We start from the raw sequence: 20,081 nt of genomic DNA on the forward strand, positions 1-20,081 counted from the left end.
GAATGCAATCCCAGCTATTACTTAAGTATTTGACTAGCTAAAGATAAAATATACTTTATATGGGGGCTTCCATAAAATTATTTTGAGCAAGTTCATAGGATTATAAGAAATCTGCTAATGAAGGCTAAATCCAGAGTGTAATCAGCCTATACAGTGGTACCTCGGGTTACAGATGCTTCAGGCTACATACGCTTCAGGTTACAGACTCCGCTAACCCAGAAATATTACCTCGGATTAAGAACTTTGCTTCAGGATGAGACTAGAAATCGCGCGGCAGCAGCGGGAAGCCCCATTAGCTAAAGTGGTGCTTCAGGTTAAGAACAGTTTCAGGTTAAGAACGGACCTCCAGAACGAATGAAGTTCTTACCCGAGGTACCACTGTATTTATAAGAGGAGACGAGTGAAAAATGTGAGAGGAAGCAATGAGACTGGACGGTGATACATCATGGGGCAAGTGATCTAATCAGGACTTGTAATATACCCTCTCAGGACTTGTAATATACCCTCTCTATATTCAAAGACCTTTGGCATCAAATAAAGCATAACTGTTGGGACATGCAAATAGCTGTGTAAGGGTATGTGTCTTAAGATGAGTGCAGTTGTATAACACCAATCTTGCTTCTCTAGCTTAATGAGTGATAGTCCTCTGTGCTCCACAGTATAGCTACAGTCAGGAGCAAGGTTCCTGATCATACAAATAGAGTCAGGTTTGCTTTGTTTGCAGAAGAACTTGTAGAGACCTCAGGTATTGCTGCCTAAATCATTTTGCAAGACGCTCAATGCACAAATTCCCCTTTACCAGACGTTCCCAGGGCAGGTCACAACAATGACATATACAATGATAAAACACCTACAACCATAAAACAAGAAAAGTGTAAAAACCATTAACAGCAGCTTAAAGCAATTCCATATAGAATCCCATGTAAAACATGTCTGTTTCAAACTTTTTAATGGTTTAAATTTTATAGTTTTATGTTTTAATTGCTGTAAACCACTTTGATATTTTTTTAAGGACACAGCGGTATCCAAATATTTTCTATAAATAAACAGTAAAACAGTACAGATTATCATTTGTCATTGTTTTTCACAATTCATATACCACTTAATTACGACCATCTCTTAAGTGGTGTACAAGTAACTATTTATTAAAACAGTTAGAAACACCGTACAACTCTTCAGTCAAAGCTTTTCCTCTATCAGAACAATCCTCCTTACATACATGTTCCTGTCTGTATGTATAAAAAATCCAAACAGCATTTTTGCCCTTTGTTTTTGGTTTTCCAAGCTGTGATTCCTTCATCTCCATTCCGTCCCTCTAGATATAACAGTCTATGACTAAAAAGATGGTGAATCCATGCTCACCACTGAGCTGTGGGGAGCACTGTGTGTCAACTACCAAATCACCACATGGGTGATGTTGAAAGCTAGTAAAAAACAAAACAAAAAAGCAGCTTTCTGTTGATTATTTACTCCCAAGTGTTTCTAAATTGCTTGAGAGCCACTACAGAATTACTGTATTTTTTGCTCTATAAGACTCACTTTTTCCCTCCTAAAAAGTAAGGGGAAATGTGTGTGCGTCTTATGGAGCGAATGCAGGCTGCGCAGCTATCCCAGAAGCCAGAACAGCAAGAGGGATTGCTGCTTTCATTGCTGCTTTCTTGCTCTTCTGGCTTCTGAAATTCAGAATATTTTTTTCTTGTTTTCCTCCTCCAATAACTAGGTGCATCTTGTGGTCTGGTGCATCTTATAGAGCGAAAAATACAGGTACTTCTTGATACAAATAATATATATTCTTGAAGCAGGTCAGGAGAAATCTTTCAGGTGCTGGTAACCTTCTTTCTTAGGAATCGCTGTAGCCAGCTTTATCACAGAATTAAAAGTGTCAGGAAAATATTACTTCACCAGATCCCATTTGCTAGCTTACATTTCTTCCCTCAGGGATCTCCATAACTCTCCAATCAAGTTTTTTGGTGCTACATGTTCTTTTGCAAAGAAATCAGACAATGACTTTTGCATTCCCAGTGACATGTATTATTGGCCACTATGACTTGCTGCAGAGCTTTAATTTAGAAACTGATACACAGAAATGGTCTATTTTTTTTTACAACTACCACCAAGATTTAAGGAAGCAAAACAGATTAAACAGTTATGCCTCATCACTGTGCATTTAGCTTGGGTCATGTTTTATTTGCATAAATTTTAATTGCTGCATACATTCCTATTGTGAATTATTCTTTCCCTGGAGCATTATTGCGTTCCAGGCATTTCCAACAAAAAAAGAGAACTACTTCAATAATGACTTTATTTTCAGCAAGATGTAGCAGAGCAAAAACCAGCCGGTATGTCAGGGTGCAAACACTTCCAAAAGACTGAACGGACATGTTATGGGGATGTATCTGTATGCTATAATGTACTTAGGGTTTTCCCGTTCTCAGCTACAGAATCACTTCTTTCTCTAGACATTATATAGTCACATCACCCTGGATGAACAAAATACCTATCTAGAATATCTGCATACCCTGACAACTTTTTTTCTTCCATGCCACTCCTGATATGTATAGGGTCCTCCTATTTACCTGCAGAATGCATAGTATAAAATTAACTATCCATTATGTACTGTAAGGTTTATTATTGTTATTATTAAACAGTTACAGATCTAGATCATGTTTAATTAAAATTAACTTGCTTACAAAAGCCAAATGCACTAATGATTCACAATGACCTTTTATTACCTGCAGTCCCTTGTTTTGGCTGGATGATTGACAGCTTGCTGTTTGGCTACCGTGTTGTATTTCAGCTGACAAGACTTTTCATTTTAACTCAATTTGCCTGCCTATCACAAGCTGGTGGCAGGCCAGGCGCAAGTCGCCCAGCTTTGCCTCAGCAGCTTGCTCTATTTCTCATTAGTACGCATTTATTCAGTGGAAATTGGAAGACAAATGCTTGAAGGCATGTGAACTAAGTATAGCAAATTAGGTTTAAAGACTGAATATTTATAAGTATATTGAAACGGCTTCAACTTTTAAAAAAAGATCCAGGGTGAAATTGAAAGAGTATATAAGAGTGAGCGGAGTTTGGGGGAAGATGCAAGTGGGAAAAATCCAAAAATACTGTGAGGTGCCTGTGGTCTCTCGATGCATAGAAAATGTCGACTTTCCTGAAAACCCCTTTTTGTGAGCATTGAAAGTTTTGACATCTTGTGTGTGCGCGTGTGTAGGAAGGGGGGAAAACGAGGGTCATGTTCATTTGCTGCTTGGTTATCCCTTGGTATGCTTTAAATTGCCTTGTTTGTTCGGCACTAGCACAGAAACAGATGTTGCTCTACCGTGCTGGATAATTTACTGTACCTCATGGTGCAGAATGGAAGACCTCCCTAGCTACCCAGCTGGTCTGACAGGAGCACTGGCTTGTGGCTACTGAAGTATGACAACAGCAAGTACAGACTGCAGTTTTATCATCCAGTTGTCATTCTTCTCGATGTGGATTTTGGGCATCCGTACAGAGGCTATCGGGGAAGGGGTTTTATTGGGGGGGGGGGGTGAAACGTTGAAACAAACGTCCTTTTTGTTTGTTTATTTTAATAGTAGGCTGCCGCAGAGCCACACAGGCTCCATCCTCCTTTGTTGATCATAATGTGACTCATTACTTTTGTCATCTAAGGATTATCGGCATGATCGCTCAGAGCTAGAGCCAAGCTCGCCTTCCCCCACATAGCTGGTCCTGGAAGGTAAAACAGATTTGTCATTTATTATCTGACCACTAAGCCACACTCTGAGCTCCATTATTGTGATTAGCTCCCACATTGGATGTGCTTGCCCAATTGTCATTTGCGATACCGCAATGGGCAACACGACTTGCCATACTTCCTGGGAGCATGTCGGCCAATCTGACATGGCTGTGTTGCTCGTGCTACTCAGCATAAACCTATTTTAGCGACGGCACTTTCGCTGTGTTTTGCTCGTTCGCTGCTGCTACGGCTGTTGTTGTCACCACTGTGCTTTCTTCATTCCCCTCCCACCGGTTTGGATCCATCAGCGCACAATGGCAGCTACCATTTCCACACTGCCGACTTAAAAGGGTGTTATTTGGCTTCAGATTTCCTCTGCGGGAGGCAGCCGAGGAGTGGAGTCTGGACCTTTTTTCCTTTGTACTGCGTAAAGTTTTTTGTTGCCAGAGTGCTGCCAGTTGAAATCTATCGTGTCAGGTGCCTTGTGGCTATCTGCAGTAGAGGCCGTGTTCTGGAACCAGAGTTCTTTTCTGGCTTCGTCACCAACAAGCCGATTTGACTCTCCCTGATTATAGTAACGAAGGCAGTCCAAAAGAATATGCACAGCCTCACAGTACGTCACATTGAATCACGGCGCTGGCCACACAGAGCTGACCGCAGCCTCATTTCTTTAGACAAATGCACGCTTAAGGAAAAAACTCCTGCGAGAAAGCATCCAAGGCCACTTTATTTGCTATGCGCCCTGCAAGAGATTTAATTTTTAGTGAAAGAACGTTTGTTATTATCTTTTTCAGATGTTTCCATGCTGGGGATGCTACTCTCTCTAGTATACTAGCTGTTGGGGTCTACCATCTCTAGTAAGCTAAGTGAGGGGGTGGGTCACAGGGCTTCACATACCACTTAGGTTTCTCATATATTCCAAATAAAAAATGAAAGCAACCATCTATTGAATCTTTGGTGAGAAGGAAGATCTGCTTTGGGGCTTTTCATAGGGTGTTTTTTTTTTTTTTTTTTTTGTAAATACTAATTTTCACACTGATGACTTGAAGGAGTCATGCCGCCTATTACGGCGCCCAGCCTCGCTGGTGGAAAGATAGTCAGTTTTGATTATAAAGTCAGAGATGCAGGCCCAGACAGCAGCTACATGCTGGTATGCATGCTATCAGAATGATTTATGCAAATTATGCATATTATTCCCAAAGGAATTCCTCCTCAAACTGCCAGGATAAATTGCCGGAAATTAGCCATAAAATCTGTCGTGCTAGGAGCAAGAGGTGAAGGCCACTGGGAAAGCAAGGACATTTGCCTTCTAGAGCCTTCCAAGTTAAGGTGGGCTTCTGGAAAAAGGTTTGGGATTTGTGTCAAAATGTTGTGCTGTATATGGGCTTCCCCCCATTAACTTGTCAAAGCTCCACACCTAATTTGAATTTGCTCAGCCAGCAGTAGATATTATGAAGGGTTCCTTAATTCCCAATATTCTTGCCTCGCATATGACTGTAGGGTTATTCAAGTAGATGGTTTTGTAATGCATGGCTGCAGTCTTGCATGGTTGTGTGTGTGTTTTTTAAAAAAACAGGCAGAACAGAGCCATTGAAGCTATGCCTGGTATTTGTTCCCAATCCCTGAGATGTATGGAAATGCATAAAAGCATTCATCTCTTTTGATTGTGGCGTTTTCAACATGATGCCCAAATAATGGTTTTTCCACCCAAAACCCACTGCACTGCCTAGAGCCTAACTAAATTCACTGACTCTATCGGGAAAGATTATATTTAAAAGTTCAGAAGTGCTTAGCTTCTTCTCTAGCCCTCTGGGAAAGTTTATTACCTCTTTTTAACACACACACACACACACACACACACACACACACACACACACTGCTTTCTTTGCCAGCCTGCTCTAGTAGACCTGTCGAATTTTGGCAGCTGTAGCAGCTTATAACTTCCAATCTCCTTCTATATCTTTAATGCTTTGGGGTTCTTTCTCTCTCCCCCACCCCCAAATTCCCCTTTATTTATATTCAGAAAGTGCTATCAACGAGAGTTTCCGATTTTGCTCATCTTCCACAAACATCCGCATCGCCAGCGAAAATTTTATTCTCAAGCTTGAAGGGAACCAGGAAGTCAGCTTGAGAAAAGGAGATTTGGTAGCAATTTATCCTCCAGTTCTGCACATGGACCCCGAGGTCTACGAAGATCCCAAGGTAAACATTCAGCTGCTATTAGACATACCACTTCAGGCACATTTCAGCAGCCAGGCATTTTGTAATATAGAGAGCTTTAAAAAAAGAAGAAAAAGAAAGCGGGGGGGGGGGGAGGTGTTGTTCCTTCTTGTGGAACAAATCTTCCTACTTTCAGATCTTTTCAAGGTGCCTTCAGGTCAAAGGATTCTTGGCCTGAAGAGAGAAATATGGTGATGAGGGTGACTGCTACCCCTTTGAGAGAAACTGACAATTGTGCCTTGACTACCATAAACTTGAGGCTAAATCTAGGCTTTGTTTGGAAGTGGATCATTGGATGCCCAAAGAAGGCTGGATAATAGAAGGTGGCTTAAAGAGCAAATAATGTGGGCCATTTAGCTAAGTGCCCCCAAAGCATCATTGACTCTCTAAAGCCCCTATAATAGCGGTGTCTTCTTGAGCCTTATGCTTTTTCACCTCTCTTTATAGGGATTGGCCCTTTAGTGGTCAATTAGTATGGCGTTGTGAACTCAAGATTGTAAAGCTGTTGCTCGGCAGTGAAGCTTTGAGGGTAATTGTGTCATCTCCTTGTATTTTTTCCCCATCTGAAGCAAAAGTTAATGAATATCAAAGGCTGGAAATTAATCCACCCTAGCTGAGCCTTAACACAGCTCCAGAAGTTCATCACCTGCATGCAAATTGCATAGTCATGTTCCCTAGATTTTGACTGAGAAATTCTTGCTAGTTGGAGGAAGATGACCACAAGCAAACAAAGATTTATGTATTTATTAAACAAACAAAGCCATGAAATGACTACTGTGGATTTACATATGTCATGTATGACTCTGAAGAGCTTTTTTTCCTTTATGATACATAAAATAACTGATTATATACACTATACTAACATGTAAAACCCTAAACAACTTGGCACCAGGTTACTTGAAAGACTGCCTGCCACTGTATAGACTTGTAAAATCACTTGGATTATCTGGGGAAATTTTACTTGTGGTATCACACAGAATATCACAGGTCTTTGATCTGAAAACAAGCATTGTAAGTTGTTTCAAAATGTTTTTAATGTGTTTTAATATGGTAACTAAATTATTATTATTTTCCACCATTGTTCCTGCTTAAACTCAGAAGGCAGAAAAAGCCCTTCTTACATTTGTACTACTGCCTCTGTGTGGCTTTTTGACTTAGTCTGCAATCACACTAGTTATGGCAGATGAGCATAGCATTACTTAACACTTATTTATTTATTTCTTTCATAAAATTAAGACACAGCTTAACTGTAAAAACAAAAACCACCTTGAACTGGTATACAAAGAAAATCAAACAATAAAATTATCAGGAAAAAAGAACACTTTGAGACATTCAAATGTTAAAATCAGCAATAAAATAAAAGCAGATACTGTAATAAAATGCATCCACCTTCTACATGTCTGGGGAGGCTTGTCTAAACAAAAATGTTGTCAGCAGGTGCCAAAAAGAGTACAGCCGTACCTTGGAAGTCAAACAGAATCCGTTCAACTTCCACAACATTCGGAAACCAAAGCGTGGCTTCTGATTGGCTGCAGGAAGCCAATAGTTTGCAAACCAGAACACTCATTTCCAGGTTTGCGGCGTTTGGGAGCCAAGGTACGACTGTACAGTGAAGGCACCTGCTTGGTGTCAATAGGCAGAATTTCAGAGTACATTCTGCCACACTAAATAATCCATTTTGTCCAAGCAACAGACCTTATAACAAAGCAGTCAGCTTTATTCATATAGCAGCAGTGCCGGATTTACATATAAGCTAAACAAGCTATAGCTTAGGGCACCACTCTCTTGGGGACTCCCAAAAAAATTAAAGGGGGAAAAACTGGATCTACATTTCCAAAATAGAAGATAAAAAACAAATAAAATAAAACCTACATACAGCAACAGTGGTTTGTGTTGTGTAGGCTCCTATGACGTAAGTAATGGGCCCCGCCTGCTTTGATAAAATACATATTTTGTTATGTGCAAATGGCATTAGATACTTATTAGGTCCATAAATTACAATATAGCATATAATCAGCACAAAAAAGTGACAATTTGTTGTTGACAAAGGACAGCTGGACATATAAAGGACCCCATTACCTTCAGTAGCTTAGGGCCTCATCAAACCTAAATTCAGCCCTGCACAGCAGGTATAAGGTAGGGTTACCAGATGTCCCCGGTTCCCGGGGACAGTTGCCGGATTTGCAAATCTGTTCCTGGGAAACATGGCAGCAGCAGCTTCAGTAGCCTGGAGCCAACTTCTGGACAAACCCACAAAGCTAGCTGTGAGTACAATTGAAAATTGATAATAAATAAACAAATATTGTGCTTATTGCAATTGTAATTTGACTTTCCTCAGTAAAGAAGCACTTCCTTGACAGAGGAAGTCTGCATCTTCCAGAACATCTTGAAGGATATGCATTGTTTACATTTTTAAAAAAAAATCTCTCAAAGCTTCTACTGTAAGAGCCATTATGATGGGGTAGACCATTGCCACTTCTGCTTAAGTTGAATTTGTGTATAATCAATCAAATTTGAATTATTCTTTAATTCTTTAATTGCTTTAAATTAGGTTCCAGAAAACAAGACAAATGGAGATCAGACTAGAGCCATTGAGTATTTGTAGGCTTTAGGCTCCAATAGAGGGAAATATGGTGCTTCAATCTGGGCTATTACTTTTATATATATTTACAGCAGCTCATTTTTCACACAAACTGGCGCTGACATAAGGAGCTAGAGAAGTCAACTTCCTTCTGTGTCCTGTCTCTGATAATTTGTGATTACCACTTTGCTTCCTGATTATTTAACATGAAAGTTACTTAGTTCTCCACTAAAGAGGTACTAGCCTTTACTTAATTTGGGCAAAAGTCTCAGAGTTCCTTATGCTCAATGTTATTCCACCCCAATCCTTAATTGTTGGACCTTTTTTTCTAATTTTGCAGTAACTACTTTTCTAATTTAAAATTAACTAACTTGGATTGTTGAGGGGAAATAAGTCCCCACTTTGGATTTTCCTAGCTACTTCACAGAGAGACACTTCAAGACTCACAATACACCCTTTTCACACAAAAATTCTTGTCTGTGGACACATGTGTGTTTACAGGGTTGCACAGCTATTGTAATTGTTTTCCATTACTTTTTTCGGTATTATGTTCCATCATTTCATGTAAAATGAATTCTAATTAGTGACATGAAGTAGAGTCAATTCTCCTTTTTTATGATAAGGATGTATTATAAGTTTTGGAATACTAATAATAGTTTTTAGTTCTGGAAAGGATCTGACAAAACCAGGATCATCACAGTTCAATAGCCTTTCTGCCCAACATCGTTTGTCATGAATGGACTAATGCAGCCTATAAATAGTGTACTAGGGCTGCAGCCCTATACACACATTCCTGAAAGTCCTATTCAGCTTAATTGTGGAATGATGTGCATAGGGTTGTGTTGGAAAACACAGGAAAGGATGTAGCCAGTGGCAGAGGAAGGCGGGTGCGGGAAGTTGCGGGCCATGCCGGATGTCATCACTGGGGGGGGGGGGGAATGTGTGTGAAAAATGACAAAATGAGTTTGTTTTTTTAAAAAAATGGGCTCATGAAACTTTTTAGTTCAGTCAACAAATGTAATGAAACGCGGCTGGCACTGGGTACCATGCCACAGGGGCCGGCACTTACCATGGGGCCTGCAGCTTGCCCGAGCCATGCGTCTCTCCTGGGAGTGACATGGTGTCTTGGGCGCATGCAGGCTCTGTGCTGCCTGAAACGGCAGTGTGGGGCTTGCATCTGCCCACCGCCTCTCCCTGAGCCACCCTACAGCTGAGGGGGAGGCAGCAGAGAGGCTCCACACAGCGGGCCTCACCCCCATGGGCGGCTTGCCCCGTCCCCGGCTACAGGGCACATGCGCTGCACTGGGCACCTGAGTGGCTAGTTATGCCACTGGATGTAGCTTATCATCAACTGTTTGTGTGCACTCGACTCAAGATCAGAAAGAGCAAAGTCAGTAAGAGTCAACTTGTGTTGACCGCATTCTGGGAAACAAAAGCGCATGAGTTGAGTCTAAGATATGTGGGGAAAGTAACATGGCAAAATGTGCAGCCTCTGGATGTGATTCCAGAGTTGAACTCATAGCTGTCTCCCCAGAGCATTTTCACAGTGCTTAAGACAGAGGTACCACCTTGCCTTCTAAAAGTAGCACATATAAAAAAGAAATCCACTGCTTATTCTTTTTTGCTTTTCAGATCAATCTTGACATCGTTGTCATCACTATATTTATACAACTATATTAATGCTCACATTCTCTATTTTTCAGAAGTATAAATTTGATCGTTACATAGAGGATGGCAAGAAGAAAACCACCTTCTACAAACAGGGAAGGAAGCTGAAATACTTTCTGATGCCTTTTGGCTCTGGAATCAGCAAGTGTCCTGGCAGGTTCTTTGCAATGAATGAAATTAAGCTGTTCTTGGTTTTATTGTTGACATATTTTGATGTGGAAATAACAGAAGAAAAGCAAGTTGGACAAGACAAGAGTAGAATAGGTCTTGGTATACTCTTGCCAGACACTGACATTGCCTTTCGTTACAAACTAAGAAATTAATACTCTAATACAGTTTCCAACATTACAAATAACTTACTCAGGTTTTGTTCTGTCTTTTTGCACTATGGTTGCCATATCTTTCTGGTGTCCTTACAATTGTGGATGAGGGAGGCTTGCCACATTTTGATAATTTTTTTTTTCATATTGCTGCCATTTTAAGTTAAACTTTTGATGGGATGGGTGAAATATTCTATTTCTACAAGTTTTCTATCTGCATCAGTGCCCTCAGTGTGGCTACTTTTTTTGTAGTACAGCTCCTAATGTACATGCTGTATGAAAGTACAGGAGATCAGAAGGCACAGTTACTGAATTGTGTGGTATAGCTGCTTGGGCTGGCAAAGTACCTTTGTCTGCCTCTTCCACAAAAGTCTCTCTTATTTTGGCACTAAGACCGTCAAAGTGCAAGTAGATAAATAGGTTCCGCTCCGGCGGGAAGGTAAACGGCGTTTCCGTGCGCTGCTCTGGTTCGCCAGAAGCTGCTTAGTCATGCTGGCTAATGACCTGGAAGCTGTATGCCGGCTCCCTCGGCCAATAAAGCGAGATGAGCACCGCAACCCCAGAGTCAGTCACGACTGGACCTAATGGTCAGGGGTCCCTTTACCTTTACTATTTTCCATAAGAACACTACTCAACATCAACAAAACTTGCTTCTAATGCCCATTCAGTCCTTTTTCACAAATTCATCAAAGAATCAAATTCACATAGAATCTCATTTGGGATTTTGAGCACTTTTCTAGTTGGAAATTAATATAGTGGAGGGACTGAGGGTTTCGTTTTGCTTTACTCTAAATATTTGGGGGCAGTGTTTATATATATATATGATTGTCCAACTCATTTATAACATTTCTCTTTGTAAATGCATAACCAGAACATAAAAATATTGATTGTGTGAAACTAAAAAAAAATTGTGATACCTCGCCCTTATGGAAACAGAACTATACTAAGTGCATACATATCCACTAAATTTAAACTCAGAACTGATTCATCATAGTGCCTTCAGAGACATTTGGTGCAGGACACACACAGTTCTTACTATGCAGACCTTCTCTTCCCCCTTTAACCTGCCCATTCAATGCAGCTACATCAGCTTGCAGGAGGAGCTAAGTTTTAACTTGGAACCATCTCCAACAACTCTTCCTTGTGGGGAGTAACATTAGAAACTGTTGTCTAAAAAACAATCTTCAGCACAAGATTGGGGAACTTCTGAATTGATGGAAAATCTATCTGTGGCTTTTGAGATGCTTGCACTTTGAAATAGGCTTTGCTTTTTTCATATAACTTTCTTGATCATATTAGACACTGATGGTGTTGTAAGTTTATGGACAAATAAGTTCTACCACTACATATCCAATAACAGCTCACATCTGTTTCACCCTATTATGTTGAGCACAGACACTGTTGTGTCAGTGTGGGCTGTAAGGTGTCTCTTACTAGAGTTATGATCAATCCTTCTTTGGCATCCTTTTTGTTAGCAACTGTGAAAAATGAAAGCAGGTATTTGTTTTCAGCACAACCCATATTTTGATTCATGCTGTGCTTTTAGGATTTTGAATTTTAAATATCATGTGTTGGAATATAATATGATAGGATGTTATGGCACTTTGTCAAAGGCAAAGCATACATCAGATTAATCACAGCTCTGAAGCTGAAGTGCCTCTGTGGGAACCAATAGGAGAGCATTTGTAAATGTGCAAATGAAAACTAGAGAAGAGATCTCTCAGAGCACAATTGGCTGCTAGGTGCCCAGCTGCCATTCAAACCCTCTCTGCGCATAGAACATACTGGGAAGTGCTAGACAGAGCCCCAACCCTACAGAATAGACTCATCAGATCTCAAAATAGATTTTGCTGAAGTGCTTATGGCTGAGTCTTGTATTTTTATAACTGCTACCACTTTACCAGCTCACGAATTACTAAGTTTGTGGAAATTCTTTCAGCAACTTTTCTCTGTAACTTAAATTCCAGGACTGGTCTTCTGTTTTTTCCCCCCATGGCAGCCAGTTCATGGCAAGAGCCTGTCAGAATGAAGGGGTGGTATGGGAGAGGAGTTTCATGACAGGAGATTTGGGGGAGGGGGTTCCCTACTCCCTGGCATATGTGTTCTCTTAAGGATACAGGAACACATTCCAGGTGAACATCTGCCAGCCTTACAGAGCAATGAAGCTAAATCACAGAAATGTATAATTATGAACATTCCCTCGAGCATTCACAAAAATCAAGAAGTCCGCTGTAAGGTAAAGTAAAACTTTTTGAAACAGTAAGCATATACAGAGGCTAACAAAACAGTTGTCCTAAAATTTTTCATAGGCAATATAACTTTAAGCACCTCGACTCTGGAGACCCACTGTGTTTAACAGGACTTACTCCCAGATATGTGAGCATAGGATTACAGCCCAAACTTATTTTGGAATATTCACTTGGTCTTATGAAACTGAGTGGCACAAAATGCAGAGTACGTATTAAGTAATTTATTTCAGTAGGAGAATGTAGGAAATAAATGCTTTGCCTTGTTTTCATTGGACTCAATAGTGCCTTCCTTTGACTGCATCTTCCTAGAGTTTTATGTGTTTATCTTTGCCACATCCCTACCAGGATGTTCTTACAAACTGACATAAGTTGTATCAAATCTTCAAATCAATCAATGATCTACTCTTTTTTCTACTAATAAAGTATCTCTGACCTCATAAAGGTTTGCCTCATTATTATTAACTGTTGTGCCATTAGTAGACCCCATCACAAACCGGCCTTTCTAAACAATACCATTTGATTTTACTTTTCATTTATATCATGACATTTCTGACAAACTAGGCTGAAATTGACATACACATCTGAGATGTTAATTATCTATTTTAAAATGCCAGCTAACTGACCGATTCCTCCATACCACTATTAATGTGTCAATATATAGGCAGATAGCAGGAAATATAACCAGTTTCTGGAGGCAGTGGTGATGGTGATCATACTCTAGCACATGGTTTCCCAAACTTGGGTCTCCAGCTGTATTTGGACTACAATTCCCACCATCCCTGACCACTGTTCCTGCTAGCGAGGAAAGATGGGAGTTGTAGTCCGAAAATGGCTGGAGACCATCATTTTGCAGTATGTTTGTGAATTACCCTGAGAATATGATGTAAGGAGGAGATTGAAAAAACTGGTATGCCCTTGGATGAGAAAAAAGTACTCCGTTTGGGTGGAGGAGCAGGTTCAAAGGCTGCTGGCTGAGCTATCTTCCACCTAGAGAAATCTCAGTATGTCCTTCTGCCTTCTGCCTTCCAGGGATCACTTCAATATAAAGGTAATCTTTCTGCATCCTTTACCTGTGGACATTTTGCTGTTGATGGTACATGTGTTACATTCTGCCATATAAGTCAGTAAAATGAAAAAATAACATTTGCTTGCAGTTCTTATAAGTATACATATATACCCGTACAATCCACAAACTAATTCAGTTGGGAATAGTTCTGATTCCAGCCTGCTTAATCCAATTGACTTTAATAGACTGATTACTTAAATCCAAGTAGCCTCATACAATAAATGGTGAGAATCCAGCTATTGATGAGCCATTCCATAATCTCACCCATGCCTGTAATCTTGTGACCTCCGTATTAAAATATACCCTTTACTGATCAAGGCATGCAGGACTAGATATCACTTAGCCATTTAAAAATACACCATTTGTGCATGCCTGGTGAGTTGACAGAAAAATTATTTGGTGGCCAAACAGCATGCATAACTTTGCAACATTTAATAAATGGACTTACATTTTGAAAATCATTTAGTACTAAGCAAGTCATTAAGCTACCACTGTAACTTTATACTAAAACATGAAATAAACTGCACATTTTGGTCCTGTTCACACAATCAAGGTATTTTGGTCCTAATCATACAGCCAAGATCCTAATCATACAACCAAGGCAGAAATAAACATAATAGTAATTTCCCTGTATGATATCCATAGCTAATATTTGCCTTGACATTATGTATACAAAGTATAGTAAAGTATATGATATGTGCAAGATAGCTTTACTTTCATTCACTGAAACTAAAGGTCTAAATAGGTTACAATACTACAAATAAAATATTGACACTGGGTGCATTTATATTTAAGAGTTGGAAGTTTCCTAGTTATAGCATATTTCCCTTAAAATGATGTCTTTACATAAGCATCCGTCAAATGTGTCATACAAGCAGGTAAATCATTTTTTTCACTTTTTAAAGGCTTTATAATTTCTAGCTTACCATTTATTCTATGCCAGGAATGACTGGGTAAAAATATGGAGGAGGCAATGTGGTCATAATTAGGCAATCATATTAAAACAATTCTATCCATATTTTACTATGGATCACATCTTTCATTGTGAAGTCTCTGTATGTTCAAACATTAATCTGGTCTCTATGATAGCAGATCTATTTGTGCCTGCATACTTTGTAGTTCCTAAAAATTAAACTTCATTTCTAACTTGTAGTGCAAGTACATGAAAGAAATGTATTTTGAAACCACAGTTCTAATTTAGAATGTCAATCTATTTTAAAATGGGTGTAGATGGTTAGCCTCCTTACTGGAACAGGGGTGAGAAAGCCCATGCTGTCAGACACAGATTAGTAAGTATATTATACCACTATGGGTGATATATTTTCAGCACTTGCTCTTATCACTTCACCAAATAATTGCTGTTTTAATCTCAAGTAGACAGGAAGTCAATACTTTTGTTATTTCTTGCCTTATGAACTACCCTAATACCCACACAACACCATCAATTTGCCCACAGTTAATTCCTAAAAGTGACTTATATACGGAACCGACATGTATGATTTGTTTAAAATGTAAAGTGAAAGTGTCTTAATAACCTTTATGAGAGTTTCAGCAATGCTTCCCTGTCTCCTTTTTATAGAGGAAATGTCATAACTTGCAATGCAACATTCTGATAAATTTACTCTCAATTCTAGGAACTAATAGTTAAAAGATAATTTACTCCTAGAAATTTCTGGGTAGCAAAACAGCACTTGCATCTCAAGGTATAGCATCTTTTCCAGTTATATAAGCTAATTGTGGTTCTAGTTTTCTCCAACACTTTGCGTATTGTTGTACACTGCAATATTAAGATACATTGCCAGTCATTCCAAAACATACCGCTTTTATTTAGTAGCATGGAATAATTTTAACAGACTTGACCTTCCGGAATGTTATCCCTGAATTCCTAAAATATAAAAACTGACATGAATGAGGAGTGGGTGAGTTAAAAAGACAATAGTAGGAAATACTTCCCCTGCCCCACCAAAAGGACCCTATTGTCATAACCCCAATAACAAAATAGCTCTTAAGTGCTTGATACTTTCTTAATATTTGGTTGACAGGTGACTAGCAAATCTACAGCCCAATTCTATGTCCTTTTCATCAGAAGTAAATCCTATGGAGCTCAATGTGTCTGGCTCTCCAGCGAGCGAGCACAGAATTACAGCCTCCAACTTGCTTAATTTTTGTGACCTTTTAAGAAATGTGTTTTTAAACATTTTAAACAATTACATGAGACATGCTTCCCTTTCAGCTAAACCATTTCCCCCTGCCATCTACCATTTCAAATTATTCACACATCTTAGTTCTTATGTGTGTGTGTATATATGAATTTTAAAATGCAGCAATAAAAGTGCTTGGAACACATCATAAATTTACTTGCTATTTTACTGCACAGCTCTGAATCGTGGTGAGCCGACAAGGGCAACCGTAGGGCTATTGCGGGGAGGGGGGATTTAACTCCTTCCAAGGCAGGGCGTTTATAAGGAAAGCTAAGCCCATTAGGAGACGCTTTCTCCTAATGGCACTTTGCAATTGAGCTGATCTCTGGTGAATTGTTATGGAGAGGTAACCCCTTCCAGCTGGCTTACACTTCGCCACCTCTTCCTTGACTACCACCCTAACCAAGTTCAGTTGCGGTCCTTAGCCTGAACCTGGTTACTAGTCGTCCTGATTTCAGTAACGTCACGATTCTAAGACTTTGGCTTTTGGCAGCGAGCGTCAATGGAGTTTGCAAAACAATGCAAGAACTAAGGCTGTGGGGACAAGAAAGTAAAGTAAAATATACAGTGACCATTTCCAACCCACCGAAGTAAAGGAGGGCGTAGCTGGCCTGCACTGGGAAGCTAGTGTGGCTCCTTCAGTGTTGGGGTTTCCGTTCCTTTAGGTTTAGACATGAATTCCATTGGAATCAGCTGTGCTTAATCCGGTGCAAGGAACTTGGGGGTCGTCGCGGGGGGGGGGGAGTCGGTGTCCCACGTTTTAAGCCTGCTAGAGCAGAGTTATTTATTAGAGGACGGGGCCCGAGAGAGAAGGGAATAGACCCCTCGTTGCAAGAACGAAAATGTTATCCCCTGCGCTTTGCAATGTGGGAGCTGAACGCGAAGCCTAGAGGGGGAAAGTTCGGAAGAGCAACGGCAACGAAGAGAGCTGCCCTTTTGGCTTGGCCTTTGCTAGGCTGGCAAGTCTGGTAGGCGGCGCGGGAAAGAAAAGGGAAAACGCACCGCTCAGCTATCCCGCCCAAGAGGATAATAAAGGACGAGCCGCGCGCCAAGGCGACGGGAGCGAAAGGGTGGCTCGGCAAGCCTTCCAAGGGGCGGGAAGGAGGCGCTTTCCGGCCGCCTCATTGGAGGAGGAGGAGGAGCCCGAGGGGAATCTCCGAATCCCAGGGCAATTAGCAGCACCGCCAGCGGGGAAGGAAGCGGCCACTAATCGCTTCCTGGGGAGCCGCAATGGGCTCCGCTCGCTAGCGCGGCGCTTCTTCGACGGATGCGGAGGAGCCACACGCACCGTGCCCAACACGCCTTCGTGGAAAGCAGGAGATCGGAAGCGGAGGAGTTAAGGAAAACTGCTTCGCCACCTCCTAGCATCCTCCTGCTGCCCATAAGAAGTCAAAACATGATGGAGACTATTAATAGAAAGCGAAAGGTGCTTGTAAAGTTACTTCTTGTCTGGGCGTTGCTAGGCTTTCTGGCTCCAAAAAGGCCTTTCAAGACCAAAGGTGCAAAATCGGCACGATTTACAATAGCAGTCGAACTCTGCAAAAGCACGAGGATTCGGATCGCCCTCCTATTATGCCCAGAAACCATCCACCTCACTAGTCTCCTTCCTTTTCCCAGAGGCAGGGGCAGGGTCGCTGCTAATTGCTGCGAGGTGGCCTGGCGCTTGGATAATTCACCTTACTGCCTTTTGCTGGTTTTCTTTAATTTTTTTTTTAAATTAAAGCATCTATATTTATGTTCTGCTGTTTATATTGCACTTTTAATTATGTTTAGAGACAGCATTCCGCGGGTCTCGTTCTCTTCTCCCAAACGCGCCCCCCTCCCCGTATCCTAAATCACCTTTTCATTAAAGGATTTCTTAATAAGAAAGCTCGACCGCTATTCATTATCTCATCCCTTCCACGCGCACTAGTTCACTTACCCATCCGTTCATTTATTCACTTACTCATTCCAGCAGATCCGCCGCAACTGACTGCTAGCAGGGATGTGAACACTCATAATTATTTGTCAAAGTCTGCAAAGTGTATTATCCCTTTTTCTAGTGGTAATTAGTTACCATAGCATCTAATACGTAAATGTGCCCAGAGCACACCATTAACAGTTAAACGGAGGATTCAATTTAACACATGATTATATCTTTCATAAGTCATTACATTAGGAAAGTCAATGTCACTCATGCTGGGACAATCGCAGGATTAGAACTGGGGCTAAGGAGGGAGGGAGGGAGGGAGGGAGGGAGGGAGGGAGGGGAAGCTTGCCTTGGCAACCAAGGTGAAAAAGGAAGAAGAAGAAGTAGCGCGGGGACGCTTGGACGGACTAAACGGTCCTGGTTTGGAGGGGTGGCTTGAAATGAAACAAAAGCTCTTCGAGGGGAATATTCATTTCTGATTAAGTGATCCATCAAGCAAGAAATGGGAGGGGCAGCAGGAGCCACACGCAGAGAGAGGCGCGTGGAGAGAGAGGGAGGAGAGAGATCAGATGCGCCACGCAATTCTCAATGCTCGCTCCCGGTTCAGTGAGTGCATCGAGGAGCCTTTGGTTCCCTGTTAATTCCCAGCGACGCTGCTGATTATACAGAGTAATAGGAGCGAAGTGTTAAAACGCACCAGAGTCTCTGCAACAGTCTCGGGTTCCTCTTTCTCTCGCTCTCTGTCTCTCTCGCACACAAGGGAAGTAAAACGCAAATAATTACACGAGGGTTATTGTGGGAGGGGAGAGTCTTCAAGTCTGGCTGGCCCTGGGGAAGAGATCCGAATCCTAGAGAATACTTTCGCTCTCTAGGTGGATCAACCCGAGTAAGGGCTAAAAGTTGGCGCGCAGCAAAAGGTGCGACGGGAACGGGGAATTCTCGGCCCATTCCACCCTTCATCGAAACTTGCTGGAATTCGGCGACGCCTAAGCCGAGTTACTTAAAGTCGGTGACATCTGTCAGAGAGGGGGCTCTTCCTTATCTCAGCTGACAAACTCCGTCGCCGAAATGTCAAAAGCCAGAGGGCTCCACCATCGCCAAGGACAGCCCAAACAAGTGGTTGAAGCACTTTCCCAGCGAAGAAGGGAAGAAACGATCGTTTATTCCAAGAAGCAACGCGCCGAACTGTTCCCACCAACATCCCAGACTTTGGCTGTCCTGCTGCTCTTAGAAAAAGCCAAAGCCAGGGGGGATTTCGCCCATCCTGCTTCCGCCACAGGTGCGATCTGCACCGCGTGAAAGTCAAAGCCCAAAGTCCTGGACTGGTTGGGCTACACTTCCCTTGTTTGAATCGAGAAGCGCAGCAACTCAGGCAGTTAGTGCCAAGCCGTGTAAACGCTTAGTTGCAGGCTTCGAAGTAAAAGCTGGTGATCTAATGCTGTCCAAATTCCCTTCGTAATGGGATTCAGGGGGAATGGGAAAGGGATGGTTGCTTCCTTATTTGGGATATAAGAGATACCCCACTCCTAATCCGACTTTCTTTGGGAGCAAATCCCAAAGTGGTACTCACTTTCTTGAAAGTGCGCTGATGAGGACTTCAGCCGCGCGTCAAGCAGTGTCACTGGACACATTTACGCGCCGCTGAATTAAAACACCCCGGAGTCATTTTTGCTTGATAAGGTTGCACGTTTATCAAACCCCCTCCTTCCCCTAATATTGTCCTCCTTCCTGTCCCTGGCAAGAAGGGAAGGAAAAGGCTGTCTGCGCCTTTGGAGGGCACCCTTCTTCTGCGAAGGGGAAAGCCTGCGATGCAAGGAGCCTGGCGATGCTCGCATTCGCACATCTAGAAAGAAGTGTGCGTGGGGCACTGATGGTGGTGGTGGAGGAGGAGGAGGAGGAGGAGAAGGAGGGATAGTCTGGCTTCTGGCTGTGCTTAATTCCTAATCAGGATGATGGACAGCAGAGACAGAACAATACAAACTAATGGCTGTGTTGCTGATCACTTTACCCCTTGATTAAAGACACCCAATTATGGCGCAGAACAGTGTCGTAATTATGTTCCTTAATCACATCCAGGAGGTCTAATTGCCTTAACGATGTGTTTCATTAAATGAATTTAGGTATTATAGTCGACAGTTTT

General features: G+C 41.6%; 1 protein-coding gene across 1 annotated transcript in view; it reads left to right on the top strand.

The window, feature by feature from the left end:
* CYP7B1 (cytochrome P450 family 7 subfamily B member 1) overlaps positions 1-13,206 on the top strand; it is a 98,201-nt gene extending 84,995 nt beyond the window's left edge. The window contains exons 5-6 of the mRNA XM_083747861.1: positions 5,751-5,929; positions 10,232-13,206. Coding sequence (XP_083603987.1) covers positions 5,751-5,929; positions 10,232-10,519 — 467 coding nt within the window. The 3' untranslated portion in view covers positions 10,520-13,206. The remainder of the gene's footprint in view (positions 1-5,750; positions 5,930-10,231) is intronic.
* Positions 13,207-20,081: the final 6,875 nt, after the last annotated feature.

Source organism: Podarcis gaigeae (assembly GCF_964106915.1).
Source record: "Podarcis gaigeae genome assembly, chromosome: 7".
In the NCBI taxonomy this organism is placed as follows: domain Eukaryota; kingdom Metazoa; phylum Chordata; class Lepidosauria; order Squamata; family Lacertidae; genus Podarcis; species Podarcis gaigeae.